Source organism: Siphateles boraxobius, unplaced genomic scaffold (genome assembly GCF_051911475.1).
Source record: "Siphateles boraxobius isolate OS27281-9 unplaced genomic scaffold, OSU_SipBor_1 66, whole genome shotgun sequence".
Lineage (NCBI taxonomy): Eukaryota > Metazoa > Chordata > Actinopteri > Cypriniformes > Leuciscidae > Siphateles > Siphateles boraxobius.
The window spans coordinates 10,271,006-10,290,466 of record NW_027509193.1 but is presented as its reverse complement, the minus strand read 5'-3'; the positions used below and the strand labels follow the sequence as shown (position 1 = coordinate 10,290,466).

Here is a 19,461-nt window from a genome sequence, read left to right as displayed (position 1 = left end):
AAAAGTTTTGTCAATTTAACCGTAGGTAAATGGTTGTGGAATAGAAAAGATTGCTATTTGAAGTTGTAATTGGTTTAAAATGAAAATGAGTTTTCCATTGTACACGACATGGTTTAATGTTGTTTGAAATGCATGTTATGGTGAGCATTTTTGTTTTGTACTGTCAGATATTGGCTTGGTATCAACCAAAATGTTTAGATCACATCCCTAAATATTTTTTGGGGGGTAGGTATATTTCTTGGATCAAGGCAAATATAGGTGTGCTCAGGAATATACAGTATACTTTCAGTATCTTTCAAAAATGAATAAACACTGCAAAAGTGACTTGCTGTTTTGATATTTTTGTGTGCAGTATTTATCAGATGGTCATTGAGTTATCTGTGATCAAATGCAGTTTAATTACATAATGTATTTCACAAATAGTAAAGGGGAAGATGTAAGAAAGGCTTTTTTTTTTTGATAAGGAGCTCCATGCTGGGTGGATTTTGCATCAAGACACAATTTCTGGGAAGTTACCAGTGCTCTTCACTCCATGTACGTTCATGTGCAGCACTGCCTTGCTGAGAGTTAAGGAGTCTGCAAAAATAATTGAATGGAGCCACTTGAACAGCAGTGATGCAATTTTATTGATTTTTCTTATAAAATAACCCAATGATTTTTGTGCAGAAATGTAAGGTTTTACATATCAGCTTGGAAAATATACTCAAAAAATAATAATGACAAATGTTGTTTTGTAATTATAATGTGGTGCAATATTAAAATCAGAACTTTCTTTTAGAATTAAATACATGAGTGTCTGATAAATGACACTTCTCCACACGCATAGTGTTTCTTCTCATTTAGTGATCACATTTGATATAGAGTTGTCTGGGGCAAATTTTTTTTAAAGAGGAAACCTGTTGAGTTGTAGACAAACCTATGATCTCGCCTTCAATCGAGTCTTTGTGTGCTGAATTGTTTTGTTACTCTGAGGGGGCAGGGTCTCATCCTGGTCCAGCTGGACCCAGAAGTAAAAAAGCTGCCCACAAACTTCAGCACACAGTCTAAATAGCATTCTTCAATTTGTCGAGAGCTTTTAACTGTACGCTGAAACTGGGGACACAGCAGCCATGCATAAGCGAAAGTTAAACCTGGTGGAGGTTTGGCGTAGGAACCGTGCTCCTTTCAGAGAAGCTAAGATCCTAAAACTATGGCCTCGTCAACTGTAAGTTTGAAAAGTGTTAAAACAGGTTACTTGTTAGGTCAATATATGTAACTTAATTGCGACTATTGCTCATTTTTTTGTGTAGCTCAATTATAGTAGTTTGTTGTGGCGGTGCTGTGCAAATTTTAGAGTATTGCCATTTTAATAATGATGTACAGTTTAGTAAAACTGTGGAATATAATGCTTTGATTTATGTTTTAAAGAAAGTTTTCATTGTTGCCTCGATTTACACATTTCGTTGTATTGAAAAAAGAAAGATCCTACATGTAAGATTTAGTTTCTTGTAATTTTGACTATATATCTCAAAATTACAAGAAATAGTCACCTCACTATATGAAGAGTTGTATTTACATAGCAAAAAAAAAGACATTTTATATACAGTACCTTTCAAAAGAAAGGTTTTTGAAAGAAGTCTTCACAATCAAAAATACAGTAAAACGATAATATTGTGAAATATTATTACAATTTTAAATAATTGTTTTCTATTTTAATATACTTTAAATATAATTTATTGCTGTGATGCTATGCTGAATTTTCAGCATCATTACTCCAGTCTTCAGTGTCACATGATCCTTCAGAAATTATTCTAATATAATGATTTGATGCTCAGTTATTATCAATGTTGGAAACAGTTGTGATGGTTAATATTTGTTTCTGGAACCTGTGATACTTTTTTCAGGATTCATTGATGAATTAAAAAGAACAGCATTTATTCAAAATAGAAATCTTTTTTAACAATATAAATCTTTACTATCACTTTTTATTAATTGAACACATCCTTGCTGAACAAAAATATTAATTTCTTTCAAAATAAAAGAAAGAAAAAAATGACTGACCTAAAACTTTTGAACGGTAGTGCATATTATTACAAAATATTTCTATTTTAAATAAATGCTGTTCTTTTTATTACTTTTTATTCATTAAAGAATCCTGGAAAAAGTATCACAGGTTATAAAAAATATTAAATGTTTCCAACATTGATAATGCATCAGCATATTAGAATAATTTCTGAAGGATCATGTATATGTAGATCAGATGTCATTAATGTCAATTTGATCAATTCTTACTGGCACAAATTTTAAAAGGCTAGTGTAAAAAAATCTCACTTTATTTAACTCATTATTTAAACCATTTCTAAATATCCTGTTTTATTTCTAACTCTGAGACATACAAAAAAAAAACGTTTTATGTTTGCAGAAAACGAAGATGTGATGACAAATGCTATTTATAAAATAAATTGCAATATATTAAGCTGTAATTTCATAATTTCCTTTTTTTAATTGACAGAAATTTAAATAATTATTAAATACTTGTTTAGCATGACTGTATATGAATAATGTTGTACAAGGAATTACAGACAGTCTTATATCTCATGTGATGTCTTTCAGAGAGGGTTTACTAATGTCCCACACCCTTCTCCACCTTTCTCTATCCCTGCAGGGCACAATTGAGAGACCCCGAAGTGGTGGCAGCCCTCCTTCAGCAGAATGTCAAGATGGCACGCCTACTCCCTCACACTGGCATCGATGTGTTCCGCCCCTTCACTTCGGAGTCGCTCGGCGAGATCGAGCGGCGGATGGCAGAAGAAGCCGCCGAGCAGGAACAGATGAAGGCCCAGAATATTGAGGTGGCTGAAGAAGATCTGCCCAAACCCAGCAGTGATTTGGAAGCAGGAAAGTCCCTTCCCTTCATCTACGGAGACCCTCCACCAGAGCTCCTCAATGTTCCTATTGAAGAGTTGGATCCATTCTACAAAGCACAAAAAGTCAGTGGCAAAAGCAAAATACCAGTGATGTCAAAACATTTTTACAGGTCTGACTTTCAGAGTAATAGTTACTACACTAGAGGTGTTCTGTCTCATTTTCTGTTTTTCAGACTTTCATCGTGGTCACCAAAGGGAAAACAATATTCAGATTCAATGCTGAACCTGCCTGCTACATTTTAAGTCCCTTCAACCCTGTTCGACGAGTAGCTATAAGAATACTCATACATTCATATCCTTTATATTCAATATAACCCATGGAAATAGGCATTATATATATATATATATATATAGTATATACAGATTTATATAGATTATATATACAGTATATCAACAATGTTTTCCATCTGTTCTTTGATTTCCATGTTTTAAGTTGGCATCTTAAGTTGGTTTGTGTAATGCTTGAGTTTTGAGTTTTCGTTTAGTTTAGAGGCACAAATCATACCTTCTGTCTGAGTTCTCCTTTACTCATAACAAATTGTTTAGCTTGTTCATCATGTTAACCATCTTGTCAAACTGTGCTTTCATGACATTGAGTAACCCTCCATCATGGGGCAAAACAGTAGAGTAAGAGTTGAACCATTTCTCAAATCTATGCAACATTTCTCAAATACACATCCCCACCAAAGACACATCTACTTTACCTACGTACCTCTATCTATCCGTCTGTCTGTCTGTCTGTCTGTCTGTCTGTCTACCTATCTATCTATCTATCTATCTATCTATCTATCTATCTATCTATCTATCTATCTATCTATCTATCTATCTATCTATCTATCTATCTATCTATCTATCTATCTATCTATCTATCTGTCTGTCTGTCGTTCTATCGGTCTGTCAAATTAGTTATATAATATTCATTGAACATCATTTCATTTTATTTCTACTTCCTTGCATTTAAATTGCAGTTCTGCATCCTGTTTGGTACCTCAATTCAAATGTAATTTAATTTCAGGAATTGGAACTTACAGGTATGGTAGGCAATGTATTCATAAACACTTTTGTTATACTGGTTGAAACTCTCTTCACATCGTAATAGCAATCAATAATAGAGGTGGTCTAAATATATATATATATATATTTTACATTTATCTTCTGTGGAATTCTCAGGACCAAAAGTTTTTGTTCACTCACTGCATTCGGTCCGAATGCAATGCTACGATGTCCTACCTGCCTGTCAAAATACTGTATGTATTTCCGTACCTACGCACAGCTGTTCATGTAGACATCACACATCATCAGCGCGTTTTAAAAGGTAGTGCAGGGTTGTACACAGACAGTCACCAAGCACCGTAAACAAACAGCAGTCGCCTTTTACAGTTTCTCCTGAACCAAAACAACAAGCTTAAGCTGCTTTTACTCCATGTTGTAATTACCGTAATAATGAGATGGCAACTCAGATGTTCACATCCTCGTACTCGGATTTATGCATTTCTATGGCCACTCTATAAATGGCGAAATTAATCTACAGCAGTCAGGTGGTACAAGTCAACGCTCTTTAAGTTGTTTACATTCATTATTATTATTGTAAAGTTATGTTCGAGACTTGGTAATTTAACACTGTCTTTCGTGACGCTTTGCAGACTCTGCTCTGGCTGTATGCCTTCATTTGCTGTAGCTAGGCTCCCTAAAATTGCCTACCCTACCTTTAAGACATCCTGTAATGGTCTTGACATAAAATCAAGCGTAGCGTCAGTTCTGGCAGGTCACGTTAGTCAAGCTCGCATCAGCTGACTCTCAGCTGATCCACGTCTATCTAGGAATACGACGCCTATCACTGTATAGATATATAAGCTCCTTCAGTATTATCAGCAGCTATCGCACCATACCGCCAATCCAAACTGTATGCTAATTGTCAATCATGTTTGACGATAGTGGTCCTTACAGAAATAAAATTCACACAAAATGAGTTGACCTGAAACCTAAAGTGGTGGTTATAGAGACACATTTATAGACCTCGATTGTTTATTGTGCAATTTGGATCTTCGTAGGTACGTTTTCACTGGCATCTATACCTTTGAGGCATTGGTAAAGGTCATGTCCAGAGGCTTCTGCAAGGGTCATTTCACATTCCTACGAGACCCGTGGAATTGGCTGGATTTCATGGTCATCAGCATGGCGTAAGTATGACCGTGAATGAACATAAGCTGAATGTAAAATCTGTGGCTAAACAAGCCAGTGCAAACATTTGTTATGGCTCTAAATTTATTGATGAAAAATGTTTGTGAGATCCAAAATGTTGCACTAGAAATCCTTCAATTAGTGTAGCGGTTTTAATGCAAATGGGTTGTGGAGGAGGACTGGAACCATTTACAGCTTTATTTTTAACCGTAGTTTCTGTAATCAGATGCCATTGCAAATAGTCAGCATAGTGTGCGACTAATCAGTTTTTGCTCAGTCAGGGTTATGTGGCAACCACATTAGACACAAAGGCATTGTGAAAATACCCACTCAGATGTGAGAGGTCAAAGGTGAGTGTGTTTACAGCATCACCAAAAGTGTAATGAGGCTGCCTTCAGGGCCTGGTCCTCTGTAGACAGCCCTCCTCAGCTTCTCAATACGCATCTCCAAGGTCCACCCTCACCTCCCTTTACAATCACAGACTGGCTGAATGAAAATGTTTATCCACTTGTAAAGCAAGATCACTTACCAGGCCTATTTTTAGCAGCTTCACACTTTGGCCCTCCTCAGAACACTAAAAGGCTGCGGTTTGATTGTAGTTCTGAAGGTGTACAAGAACTTTTGTGGTCCCGATACTGTCCTGATAAACAGTTATTATTATTCCCTCTATGATTCCATCTGCTGTTATACATAGTATTACTTGGTACTAATAGCTAAAAGTATTTTATATGTATATAGGTAGTCATGCATGTTATCAGAAAAACTGAATAAATGTTATTTCTTGTGTATTTCCCCTGATTTCTAGTCATGTGAATCCTCAATATATAAAGTTTATGCACACAACAGGTTGGCTGATGAATGTTTTAGCTTCCTATTGCAGCTTATTTTGGTTTTTAGATATACGTTACCTCGTTATGCGTTATGCATTTGCCAGCTTTTATCCAAAGCGACTTACGTTGCATTCAAAGTACACATTTTTAATAGTCCCTGCGAATTGAACCCATGACCTTGGGACTGTTAGCACCAAGCTCTACTGAATGAGCTACAGGAATCAGGACTATTTTAAAACAACACATTTCATGAATGCTTATTTCTCTCAATACTTTCTCACAGTACTTTAGTAACTGTATAATGTCTTTCTCGTGTATCCTGTACTACTTTCACATGAAATCAGTCGCCTGAAGTTCACAGACATCATAATTCAATGCTGTGATCCAACTACCCAACAGGCATCTCACTTGCTAGTTGCTATTGGTCCATAGTATACACATTCAGTAATGATGCCATTTGGCTTCTGTGATCGACTGTTGCTCTCAAGCTAAATATAGTCTACACTGAACATATCTCTTACCCCAGCAATTTTGACACTCCTCAGAAGACTCTGCAAAACTGACTCTACAAAAATATGCTTAAAGGTCATGTCAATAAAAGAGATTTGAATGTACGCTTTATTGAGCCATAAATACTTCAAAAGGACTTAAAAAAGTTTCTGCACATATTTTCAAGGATTTATCCACCAAAAAAGAGTTTTTGGTTTTTGATTAATGATTTAATTGGTGGGATGATAGTTCATTGAACAAAAAAGTTAATTTTTGTTGCTTGTTAAATGTAATAAATTAAATGAGCTAATACAACACATTAACACATGAACATTGTGTCACAACTTACTATCAAAACAGAAAGTATACTTAATCAATGTGCATTGGGACGACATAAATCATGTTCATTGCCCAAGACCAGATGTACAGAAATATCCAGATTGAGGCAAACCTGTTGTTATTATTCAAAAATGACATTGTCCATCCATTTAATTGCATAGTCTATTTAATTTAGTGCTCTACTAAATATTTATTTTACCTTTGGTTATTTTTTATTATTAAGGAGAAAAAAAACAATAGTCGATCTTTGGTAAAAAGCCAAAATTGTAAAATGTATTAAAACAAATATATGTATTATGTAGTAATAACTATTAATATTAATAAGTTATTAATAAGTTGAACGTATACCGTGTCAGTGGTATAGTTGTGAGGTTTTAAAATAATAAGCATTGTGAGTCTTTTTACTTCATCCACAGGTACGTCACAGAGTTTGTGGACTTGGGGAATGTATCCGCTCTGAGGACTTTCCGTGTTCTCCGCGCCCTGAAAACAATTACTGTAATTCCAGGTAAATACAGCATGTGATTTAACATGGCAACTCACTTGAAATGAAAATGTTTTGCACAGTTTGGGAATGCATTAGCCGAGATTTTGTTCAACTACAAATTCCAGGTCTAAAAACCATTGTTGGCGCCCTGATTCAGTCGGTGAAGAAACTGGCGGACGTCATGATCCTCACCGTCTTCTGTCTCAGCGTGTTTGCTCTCATTGGCCTGCAACTGTTCATGGGAAATTTGCGGCAAAAATGTGTCAAATGGCCTCCACTTGGCTGGAGCTACAGTGACAACCTGACCATGCTCTTCAATCAAACAGACGTCAATGGCACTGAAGCTGCCAATAGCTTTTTCAACTACGGGGAATATATTGAAAGACCAGGTGACTTTACATCACAATATGTCACAATTGTAGCCTGAAATTGCTGCACATAGTAGGAATTATTATGAATGGGTTTGGATACAGATGAAGTTGCTCAAAATGAATGAGAACTTGTCATGCACTGCAGTTACAGTCATTTAACACTTTAGTAAACAGATTTCCATTCCCTTTCCATAGAAAACTACTACTATGTACCTGGCCATAAGGATCCTTTACTCTGTGGGAACAGCTCTGATGCAGGGTATATTTTTCAAATATGATATTTGCCTTAAGCAATCATCTAAAGAAGCAACTTTGAATTGGTGTTGTGCAATATCAACAGGGAGAAATGTCAAAGAATTTATTTCTAACTTTATTCAGAGCAGTTTTAAGCAAACTGAATGTATTTATATTAAATTACCTGTTCACTGTTGCTGTTCACAGGAGGTGCCCTGAGGGGTACGTATGCCTGAAAGCTGGCCAAAACCCAAATTATGGCTACACTAGTTATGACACCTTTGCATGGGCTTTCTTATCCCTTTTCCGGCTAATGACTCAAGACTTCTGGGAAAACTTGTTCCAGTTGGTGGGTATATGCATTCTGTTAAAGTCATATTGTTCCTCACCTTCTTGCATGTGATAATACAATGCCATACTATTATAATAGTTAATATGGTTAACAAATGAATCAATCCATAACAAAAGGTTAAGATTGTACAATTACAATTCATTCCAGTAATAAACACATCTTAACATGAAGTGAATGCTTGTTTTAGGTGAACTACTGTTACTGTTATTGGTACTGAATTTAATTCAGCAAGGCCATATTGAGTGTTTCAAATAAATGCTGTTCTTTTGAACTTAGTAAAGAATCTTGAAAAATATGTCATGGTTTCTAGAAAAATAATAAACTTTGGCTAAATTATAAGACTGTTTTCAACTTTTTTATAAAAATTCTTACCAACCCCAAACCTTTCAATCCATGTTAGTGTTTTATAGTAGTAACCATTAAGTGCTCCATGCTTTTGACCAAGAATATAAATGAAGCATAAAAAGTCATATGTGTGCAAAAAAGCACCACTGAAAAGTGTCTTAAATGTTTCAGACGCTCCGTGCAGCAGGGAAGACGTATATGATCTTCTTTGTAGTCATCATCTTCTTGGGTTCGTTCTACCTCATCAATCTGATTCTGGCTGTGGTGGCCATGGCGTATGCTGAACAGAATGAAGCCACCTTTGCAGAAGCTAAAGAAAAGGAGGAAGAGTATGCAAAAATCCTGGAGCAGCTTAAGAAACAAGCTGAGGTTTGTCATGCGGTAACATAAGAGCTTAACCAGCGTAGCCTGAGCATTGTATCATGTTTTGAAAAATACTAATTGTTAGTTCTGATTTTATCTGATGTTTTTATTTGTCAAGTAGCAGAAGAACGAGGTGGTAAATGGCAGCAAGACATCACTATCCAGCAAAAAGAAAGGTGATGATGACCAAATTCAGAGCGACGGTGATGAGATCGCACTGAAACCCCTTTCGAAATCGAATGGATCCAAAGGCAGCATGAATTACTTAGAAGTCCCTGACTCTCAGATGAGAAAAGTGAATGCAGTGAATGCTACAGACAATGCTTTAGATGGTAAGTGTTAATGCTGAGTTCCAGAACAATTAAAGAATACAAATAATATATTGTGATATACAAATCATATACTTTAATTAACAGAGCTGGAAGATAATCAAAGGGCTTGTCCTCCCTGGTGGTACAAGTTTGCTGACATATTCCTGAAATGGAATTGCTGCCCACCATGGGTGAAATTTAAGAAGATCGTCTACCTATTTGTAATGGATCCTTTTGTGGATCTGGGCATCACCATCTGCATTGTGCTCAACACAATGTTCATGGCTATGGAGCACTATCCCATGACTGAGAGTTTTGAACACATGTTGTCAGTGGGAAACCTGGTACGTACATCCTACTATCAATGTTAAATGTGTATTGAAAACTTATACTGTATATCTTTTGAGAATATGTTTTGACAATATGCATAAGTTGAAGGCTTCCTTGCATCATGTTGTGTTCCATCTCATGCAGGTTTTCACAGGTATCTTCGCAGCAGAGATGGTGCTAAAACTTATTGCACTGGACCCTTATCATTACTTTCAGGTTGGCTGGAACATTTTTGACAGCATAATTGTGACCATGAGCCTGGTGGAGTTGTTCTTAGCCGATGTTGAGGGCTTGTCTGTGCTAAGGTCCTTCCGTCTGGTAGGTGAAACTTGATAGAATTGCCAACTATTAAAGGGATAGTTAACCTAAAAGTTACAATTCTGTCATAATTTACTCACCCTCATGTTGATCCGAACGTATAAAACTCAAAAAAGGGGGGAAAAGCACCATAGAAGCATAATGAAACGTTATCTAAATTCCAAGTCTTCTAAACAGTTTATGTATGGAAAAGACTAAAAGTTATGTAATTTTTCACTGAAAATCTCAGTTGAGAGAAGTGGTCACCATTCACTTTCATTGTATGGAAAAGAGCAGCTTAGACACTGCTATAAATAACTCCTTTTGTGTTCATTCGAAGAAATAAGTAAAACAGGTTTCAAAAAAAGACATTCTATGATATTTTTTTTTTTTTTTAAATTTGTGTAATATTTTATTATTGCTATTTTGATTTTAATTTATTCTTGTGGGGGCAAAATTTTCAGCATTATTACTTCAGTGTCACATGATCCTTCAGAAATCATTCTAATTTGATGATTTGAAGCTCAATAAAGTTTCTTTTTATTATCAATGCAAAACTGTTTTTTTGTGCAATTTATTTTAGTGTAAACCGTGATGCATTTTTTCCAGGAAATAGAATTCTTTTTGACATTATCTTTTGTACCATTGTTGCTTTTGCATTGTCATAAATAACTATAATAAACTTAAATACATTTTATGTACAATTGTGTTTACTGAAATTGCACTGTTCAGAATTTCAGGACTAATATCTCTATTCAAATCATGACTGTTGATTGCAGATGCGTGTGTTCAAGCTGGCAAAGTCTTGGCCAACTCTAAACATGCTGATAAAGATCATCGGTAATTCTGTTGGTGCTCTTGGAAACCTGACCCTTGTGCTAGCCATTATTGTCTTTATCTTTGCTGTGGTGGGGATGCAGCTTTTCGGAAAGAGCTACAAGGACTGTGTGTGTAAGATCTCAGAGGATTGTGAGCTCCCGCGCTGGCACATGACAGATTTCTTTCACTCATTCCTCATCATCTTTCGTATTCTATGTGGGGAATGGATCGAAACAATGTGGGACTGCATGGAGGTGGCTGACCAAGGCATGTGCATCGTCGTCTTCATGATGGTCATGGTTATAGGAAACCTAGTGGTGAGTAGATTAACTCCATCTTTAATAGATAGATAGATAGATAGATAGATAGATAGATAGATAGATAGATAGATAGATAGATAGATAGATAGATAGATAGATAGATAGATAGATAGATAGATAAGATTGATTGATTGATTGATAGATATATAGATAGATAGATAAGATTGATTGATAGATAGATAGATAGATAGATAGATAGATAGATAGATAGATAGATAGATAGATAGATAGATAGATAGATAGATAGATGGATAGATAGATGTGTTTTTTTCTCTCATTGTATGTGTAAATATTGTAAACATTATTTTCTTTTCACCTTTTCACTTTTCCGGCTGTACAATAAACATTTTTGAGCGGAGTTATGATTTGATCCTTTTTCTTTTATTGCCCTGACCTTCATATTAAGTTACACACACCTCTTTATTTAAATGTTATACTCCCTTTACCCCTAGCCAAACATAAAAAAAATCTAAGGGACGTGAAAGATTTGTTTTGAAAGAAAATTCATGTGAAAACGTCTATACCTATTTGGAAAGCATTCACATTTCATGCAGTAGATTCATAATCAGAGATATGAGGTGAGAGAAAGGAAAAAAAATTGACCTGGTCTAGTTGGTGTTGATTTTGGAATCGAAAGGCAGCTGAGATTACATAAAGATAGTCCTTATATTTAAAATACCGTTACAATTATCCATAAAATGATGCTTTCTGTTGCAGTGAATTATAAATTTTTCAGTCACCTATTTGAGATATTCAAGAAGTGAAATATCAGTTGAGCAGGAGACAAATATTTTCATACTATTGCATTCTTGAATGGCCTCGTAGGCCACATATCCCCATCCCAAACTTGTAATGTCATTGTATTTCATCTTTTGCATCATTACATTTTTTCTCATTCTCTTCCTGAAGGTGTTGAATCTCTTCTTGGCTCTGCTGCTCAGTTCCTTCAGCGGGGACAACCTGGCAGCGTCTGATGACGATGGGGAGATGAATAATCTTCAGATTGCCATTTCTAGAATTACAAGAGGCATTGACTGGGTAAAGGCCTTCGTTATCGGACATGCAAGACAGTGTCTGGGCCTGATGCCAAAGGAAGAGGGTGCGAATGCAAACAAAGAGGGAGATTCTAAAATGGCCACCATGAATTCCAGTCTGTCCGTTATCAAAGTGCCTATAGCCAGTGGTGAATCGGATTATGAGGATGGCAACAGCTCTTCTGAGGATGAAGACAAAGAAGGCGTCGATAGAAATTCTAAAGTGAGTTTTGTTCAGTGAAAAATTCTACTAGTTATGTTCCTAAAATCTAATGTGAAAGTTCACACGAATGCAAAACCGGTCGCCAGAGTGTCACTGACATCCGTCCATCAACACCTTTTGACACCTAGACATGTGTCCCAAATACTGTGACACCTGCAAAGTCCATCTGGAGCCCCATGGGTCATCTTGTCTAGAGAGTATGTCTGAGGAATGGCAGAGATCATGTGACACGGTGACGGGGCGTGGGAAAGAAAACCGGCCAAGCATGATTAGTTACCTTGCTGAACAACATCCTGAAGAAGAACCAGCATAAAGCACATCCATGCCTAATAAACTTTCTAAAATCAATTCCTACCTGCACTATATACCAATGCACTGTAAAATGTCTTACCAATTCAAGTCATACATTTTATTTCATATTTGGTTTGTTTAAGCGCGCTGGCCCTAACTCATTAGGCAACTGACTGTTGGCATGCCACTGGATCAGGTAACACAGTTCATATGTCATGCCCCAACCCTGCATTTCACAACCAGCTATATATCAGAGAGAGGGAACACGAAAGCAAAGTTGTACTTTAGTCTCGTGTGAACAGTCGAATAAGACCTGTAACATAACTGAAACATGACCTTATGTTACGGTAGTTTTTTCTTCATAAAACCTAATCTTGGAACTTTTAGTCACATTTGTTACTTTGAACACACCTGCCAGTGATGGGTAAATTGAAAATAAAATGTTGCTTACCGTTATTTTTTTAATTATATTTTTGTTCATATTTGTTTTAGCCATTTTCCTTGTGTTTTGTCAAACTGCACAAGATATGTAGCAAATAATGACGTTTGCTTGAGTTGACAGTTAAAATATCTTTGATTTGCTCTTTCGTACAATTCAGCCTAAACCACTAGATCACACTAGATTTTTCATTCTATTGACTTCCATTCATACACATGCCAACGCAGGAGACAGGAAATGCAAACTCATGCGAATTCCAAAGTTCAAGTTTGGTAAAGTCCATCACATGAAGATGCGTGAGCAACAAAAGATCAATATGTCACAGTGTGACCTCTTAGCTGAATTAAAAGAACCCAAACTTTAAATCTGCAGGAATCCTGTAGCTCAAACAGTATAGCATGGCGCTAGCAATGCCAATGTCATTGGTTTATTTCCCAGTGCATGCATTAACTGATAAATTGTTTACCTACCTATTCAAAGTAAGTTGCTTTGGATAAAAGCATCTGCCAAATGCATTAAAGTAAATGTAAAAAAAAGATCTTGCCGAGTGTGATGTCATATTACGAAAATTGCAGATATCTATATGTCTGTAGAAATTTTGCATGCTTAAAGTCTAATGTGAGTGCGGCTTTACCTTTTTAACGACCTTTTTCCCGGTTTCCAGACACAGAGGATATTAATTTGTTTGTAAAAGTTGTAAAAGTTATATTCAACCTAGAGACAGAATTAACCTGCAGTTTTTTGATCTGTACAGAAGAAATATGGAGATGAATCGTCAACCTGCAGCACAGTGGACAAACCTCCTGAGGTAGAAGATGTAGAAGTGGTGGAAGAAGAGGATTCCACCTTTCCTGAGGACTGCTACACAGAGAGTGAGACATCAACAATGACTATGTGTAGTATATTGAGTTATATTCTTGTTATTAACTTACTGGTTTGTCTGCGTTCCCAGACTGCATCAGGCGATGTCCTTTCTTGGAGCTTGACATTACCCAGGGTAAAGGGAAGGCATGGTGGAACTTACGTAAAGCCTGCTATGCCATTGTGGAGCACAGCTATTTTGAAACCTTCATCATCTTCATGATTCTCCTCAGCAGCGGAGCTTTGGTGAGTCAATCAATAAACCATTTTTATTTGTTTAACCAGAGTCCAGTGAATTATTATTTTTTTCATATGTATGCTTTTTTTAAATTAGGCATTTGAGGACATATACATTGAACAACGGAGAATGATTAAAATCATCCTTGAATATGCAGATCAGGTCTTCACCTATGTGTTTGTCATTGAGATGCTTCTGAAATGGGTAGCCTATGGTTTCAAGGTCTATTTCACAAACGCATGGTGTTGGCTGGACTTTCTCATCGTTGATGTAAGTATTAGTTCATCTCACTTGAAAATGTCATGTTAAAAGTACAAATAAAATTCACACTATTGTTTTACCTACCTAAGAAACTTCATCTATCTGTGATCCTTGAGTCAAATTGGACTCACACTGAAATCATTATAAATGAATGAATTCCTAATGTACAGTTAAGTAACAGTTTATTTTTGTAATATCTCATGTTTTATAACAGCTTCTGCATTATTCTGCTATTGGTAAATGGATGGTGTACATCTTAAAGCTAAATTCTGGTTCATGTCTATTTCACAATTAAATTTCTATTATTGTGACTGGAGTAGTCAATATGTCACAACAAATCCATTTCTCTCCACTTATATAAAAGAATATGTTGGAGTACTACAAATGTTTAGTATAATCAATATAAAGTATCAATATAACAGTCAATATAAAGACATGTCATGTTATTTTTATTTGTCTTTTTATTGCATCCCATTCAATATACTGACATGTGAAGGCCAAGTATGGTAACCCATAGTCCGAATTTGTCGTCTGCATTTAACCCATCCAAGTTAGTGCACACACACATTAAGAGTAGTGAGTAGTGAACACTCTGCAAATCGTGGACATGGACACCTTGCTCATTTGCACATCAATAACAGTCATTTCCTGCCGGTACTGAAAACGGAACCCGAAACCTTCACAATCTGACTTTCTAACCATTAGACCACTACTGCCACTATATAGACTGTGAACTCACATTCACAATTTAGGTAAAGTATTTTTTATTTCGCTGTGGTGCTGAAGAATTAGCAGCTGCGAAGCACTATATAATGAAAATATGATATTTTTTATGATGTAGCGCTTTTTAAAGATTATCAACAAAGTCAGTTCCTCAGAACGCAGTAGCATCTGCAGGATGGACAGCGCTGTAAAAAAACAACAACTTTTTAACAGCCGCTGAAAAATGAAATGCCCCTGTATTGAAAGAGTAAAAGATCGATGTTGGGATTTTAAGAATCGCTACTGAGAACATTCAAATGAAGATCACAATTATCGGAAAATCGATATTTTTTTCTCAGCCCACATAAATATGACATTGTCAAGAATATCTGAAAGTACATTTTCTTGTTTTTTAAGAAATTCTGTATAATATTTAGCCATTTTCTTAGAAAACGAGAAAATGTGCTTTCAGATATTCTTAAAAATGTCATATTTATGTGATATTTAAATGCATATTATTTACCAACAATGGATCAGGTAATTTGGTAAACAATATGTATTTAAAGACAACAGAAGGGTTAATTCAGTATTTTGAGAATTAGGGCTACAAGATGTGAAAATAACCAGTGATATATTTTATAGTAATAAACTTTATTTGAATGATTCTTTCTTCAGGTGTCCCTGATCAGCTTTACTGCAAATATTTTAGGCTACTCTGAACTGGGGGCCATAAAGTCTCTTAGGACTTTGAGAGCGCTAAGACCTCTTCGAGCTCTCTCCAGGTTTGAAGGAATGAGGGTAAGTGTGTGTGTAGTAAGTTTTCTGCTCCCACCCTCATCTTAACTGCATTCTTTAATTAGCAGTCCATAATGTTATTAGTTCTGCTATTCCTCACATTTCTTAGTCACACTATACTTTACAGTTGGTGCACTTTCAATGTACTTACAGTGTACTTGCCCACAAAAGTACTGAGTAATGTAAGGTAACAACATGGGATAGGGTTAGGTTTAGGGGTAGTTTTAGGGTAGGGTACCTTGTTATTACCCAGTTAGTGTTATTACTACAATAAGTATATAGTATGTACATGAGAAACAGGGTAGGGTTGCACCAGTCGTTTGTAAGTTCTTTCTTAATTGGAACGCAAAGTCCACACTAGAGGCTTAGTAACATCTCCGTTACGTATGGTAACCCTCGTTCCCTGAAGGAGGGAACGGAGATGTACGTTGTGACCGACGAATAGGAATCTCGCTAGAGAGGCCAATCTACTTTGAGTGAAACTAAACAAACCAATGCACATTGGCGTGCAATCATTTGCATCAGCTGTTTAGCCACGCAGCGCGGGTATATAATGAGCAGCAGGTGCGATTGCACTTCAATTTTTTGCTGAGGAGCAGAGCTGATGAGCTGGCTGTCACGGCGGGTCGCAGCTGATGTGGCGACAGGACGTACGTCTCCGTTCCTTCCTTCAGGGAACAAGGGTTACCAAACATAACCGAGATGTTCCCTATCAGTCGGTCACTCTCGATGTACGTCGTAACTGAAGAATAGGAATCCCTACCAAAGCGCCACAGCTGCTGTCCTCATCCAGCGCCCTGTGTGAGCCTCTTGCCCCTTCTTGCCTGGAAGGACGATAGGAGAGGGCTTACACCGAGTGCATCTGTCACTGTTGTTCCAAATAACCCACGTACAAATTACTACACGTAGGCTATAATATCTAGCGAACGTGTTAGGTGTTGCCCAGCCCGCAGCTTTACAGATAACTGTTAGCGAGGAGCCACTTGCCAGCACCCACCAGGATACAATGCCTCTCGTGGAGTGAGCATGCAACCTGAGCGGGCAGGGCACGCCTTGTGTTTGGTAAGCCAAGACGATGGCATCCACTATCCAGTGGGCCATCCTCTGCTTGGAGACAGCCTTTCCCATCTGCTGGCCTCCGTAACAGACAAAGAGCTGGTCTGAGGTCCTGAGACTTTGAGTTCTGTCCACATACAGATGCAGAGCGCGAATGGGACAGAGCAAAGCCAGGGCTGGGTGTGCCTCCTCCAGGGGAAGCACTTGCAGGTTCCACTCACTGGTCCCTGAAGGGAGTGGTAGAAACCTTGGTCACATAGCCAGGCCGGGGTCTCAGTACAACATGGTTGTCACCCCGCCCAAACTCTCGGCTTGATTTGTCAACCGAAAATGCCTGCAGGTCCCCTGCCCTCTTGATGCAACCAGCAGCAAAGTCTTCATGGAGAGAAGCTTTAAGTCTGCTGACTGCAAAGGCTTAAAGGGAGCATCCTGGAGTGCTCGAAGCACCAGGGAAAGGTCCTAAGAGGATATAGAGGAGGGTCGAGGAGGGTTTAACCGTCTCGCCCCCCTAAGGAACCTGACGACCAGTTTGTGCTTTCCTACTGTTTTGCCATCTATGTGGTCGCATCAGCATGTACTTTAAAGGTGGAGGGAGACAGCCTTCACTCCAACCCTTGCTGCAAGAAGGAAAGCATGGACCCTATCAAACATCTTTGGGGGTCCTCTCGGCGAGAAGAACACCACTCGACGAACAGGTTCCACTTCAAGGCATATGCAGGTCTCGTAGACGGAGCCCATGCTGAAGTTATGGTGTTAAGTACCTCTGGGAGTAAGTCACCTAGAACCTCCGCGTCCCATCCAGGGAACCACACATGGAGTTTCCAGATGTCCGGATACGGGTGCCATAGGGTGCCCTGTCTCTGAGTCAGAAGGTCCTTCCTCAGAGGAATGAGCCAGGGAGGGACTGTTACGAGGTGCAGTCACCATTCTTCCGGGAGCACAGCTTGTGATAGCTCATCGGCCACACGGTTGAGCACACCGTATACGTGGGGTGAAGCGACCTCAGATGCTTCTGACTCCAGAGGAGGAGATGGTGGGTGAGTTGCAACATGCGACGGGAGCTTAGACCCCCTTGTCAGTTGATGTTGACAAGACACCTAACCCCAGCTGCTCCCGATGAGCTGGATGGCGCCTTGCGTGGCTGACACCGCCGTCGGTGTATGAATGAGTGAGTGTATGGGTGAATGTGAGGCAATATGTAAAGCGCTTTGGTGGCCATTGGGTCTGTTAAAGCGCTATATAAATGCAGTCCAAATATGAAGTGGTCTCATATGAAGCAGCCCGAGCGGAGCATATGCTGCTGCTGCCATATGCCCCAGGAGCCTCTGAAAATAATTCAGTGGGACAGCCGTCCTGCCTTTGAATGTGTACAAACAGTTCAGCACCGACTGAGCATGTTCCTCTGTGAGGCGTGCTGTCTGTGTGACCGAGTCCAACTCCATTGGATTATTGGGGAGAGTTTGGGGAAAGTTTGCTCTCCATTGGGGAGAGTTTGCCCTTTTCCCAGTTGACCTGAAGACCCAACTGGCTGAGGTGGCTGAGCACGAGGTCCCTGTGTTCGCATATCTGATCTCGAGAGTGTGCTAGTATGAGCCAGTTGTTGCATTGGCTCGTTTAGTTTCACTCGAAGTAGATTGGCCTCTGTAGCGAGATTCCTATTCGTCGGTCACAACGTATGCCGAGAGTGACCGACTGATAGGGAACTACGAGCTAGTTTGTAACTAACTCTGTACTTTATTCAGTTGCACCATTTGTTCTTAAGGCAGAATGTAGCTAGTAGGTAGTAAGCTGTCCGTAAAGTAATGAATAGTCTCAAAATATGACGTTTACCCTCAATATTCAAATAGCAGCCTTCAAATACGTGAGCAGAAGTTGTGTTTATATGCTGTGAATTTCAGTTTATCCTTAATTCTAATTTCTTTTGCCTCAGATAACTAACGGCAAAAATTAGTTTCCATTAAAGTGTTTTTATATGTAGGCTAAATAACATTCAGAAACTGTATTTGAAACAAAATTAATAAGGATCAACAAATAAATTCTTATGCAAATAAATATATAAAAAATTACATTTATAATGACTGCACTAAAATGATTTTATTTGACATGCACAACACGGACCGATGCACACAGCGGCTTGCTGTTTAGGATGGATATTTGTTGTAGAGCCACTAACAAAGTAATATTTTCACAATGCTCTCTCTCTTAAAATGTAAGCGAGTGTAAATGTCAGCATTATCACAGTCTAAAGAATTGAGTCTGTCAGGTAAAACGTGCTTATTGATGCAGTTTTGTCTGTCTGCTATTATATTCCAACCGTTACTCCTGATCGGAGGCTTCTGTAAATATTTAGTTTAAACATAGAGTTGGTCTAAATATAAAAAATATTTAGTAGTGCGTAAGTTGTAACTTAGTGTTTGTTTACGTCAAAACTAGGCTAAGTTGTATATTGTGCACAGCTGGTGCAACCGGCCTCAGGACTGTAAAATCAAGTACTACCCAATTCTATTTATCTTATTCATAGCTTTAATGTGACGTTCATATTCTGGGCTCATCTGCTCCCCTGTATATAATATGCATCATCAATAAG

At 37.9% G+C, this 19,461-nt stretch overlaps 1 protein-coding gene across 2 annotated transcripts in view; it reads left to right on the top strand.

Annotated features, from left to right (window-relative positions):
* Positions 1 to 1,053: 1,053 nt before the first annotated feature.
* scn4ab (sodium channel, voltage-gated, type IV, alpha, b) overlaps positions 1,054 to 19,461 on the top strand; it is a 24,989-nt gene continuing 6,581 nt past the window's right edge. For both annotated transcript variants that reach the window (XM_077212144.1, XM_077212143.1), the window contains exons 1-19: positions 1,054 to 1,204; positions 2,645 to 2,969; positions 3,080 to 3,200; positions 3,446 to 3,533; positions 4,958 to 5,086; positions 7,162 to 7,253; positions 7,358 to 7,621; positions 7,799 to 7,862; positions 8,045 to 8,186; positions 8,706 to 8,903; positions 9,019 to 9,229; positions 9,314 to 9,552; positions 9,683 to 9,856; positions 10,615 to 10,971; positions 11,884 to 12,231; positions 13,716 to 13,833; positions 13,914 to 14,068; positions 14,157 to 14,330; positions 15,699 to 15,821. In XM_077212144.1, coding sequence (XP_077068259.1) covers positions 1,110 to 1,204; positions 2,645 to 2,969; positions 3,080 to 3,200; positions 3,446 to 3,533; positions 4,958 to 5,086; positions 7,162 to 7,253; positions 7,358 to 7,621; positions 7,799 to 7,862; positions 8,045 to 8,186; positions 8,706 to 8,903; positions 9,019 to 9,229; positions 9,314 to 9,552; positions 9,683 to 9,856; positions 10,615 to 10,971; positions 11,884 to 12,231; positions 13,716 to 13,833; positions 13,914 to 14,068; positions 14,157 to 14,330; positions 15,699 to 15,821 — 3,417 coding nt within the window. In that variant the 5' untranslated portion in view covers positions 1,054 to 1,109. The remainder of the gene's footprint in view (positions 1,205 to 2,644; positions 2,970 to 3,079; positions 3,201 to 3,445; positions 3,534 to 4,957; positions 5,087 to 7,161; positions 7,254 to 7,357; positions 7,622 to 7,798; positions 7,863 to 8,044; positions 8,187 to 8,705; positions 8,904 to 9,018; positions 9,230 to 9,313; positions 9,553 to 9,682; positions 9,857 to 10,614; positions 10,972 to 11,883; positions 12,232 to 13,715; positions 13,834 to 13,913; positions 14,069 to 14,156; positions 14,331 to 15,698; positions 15,822 to 19,461) is intronic.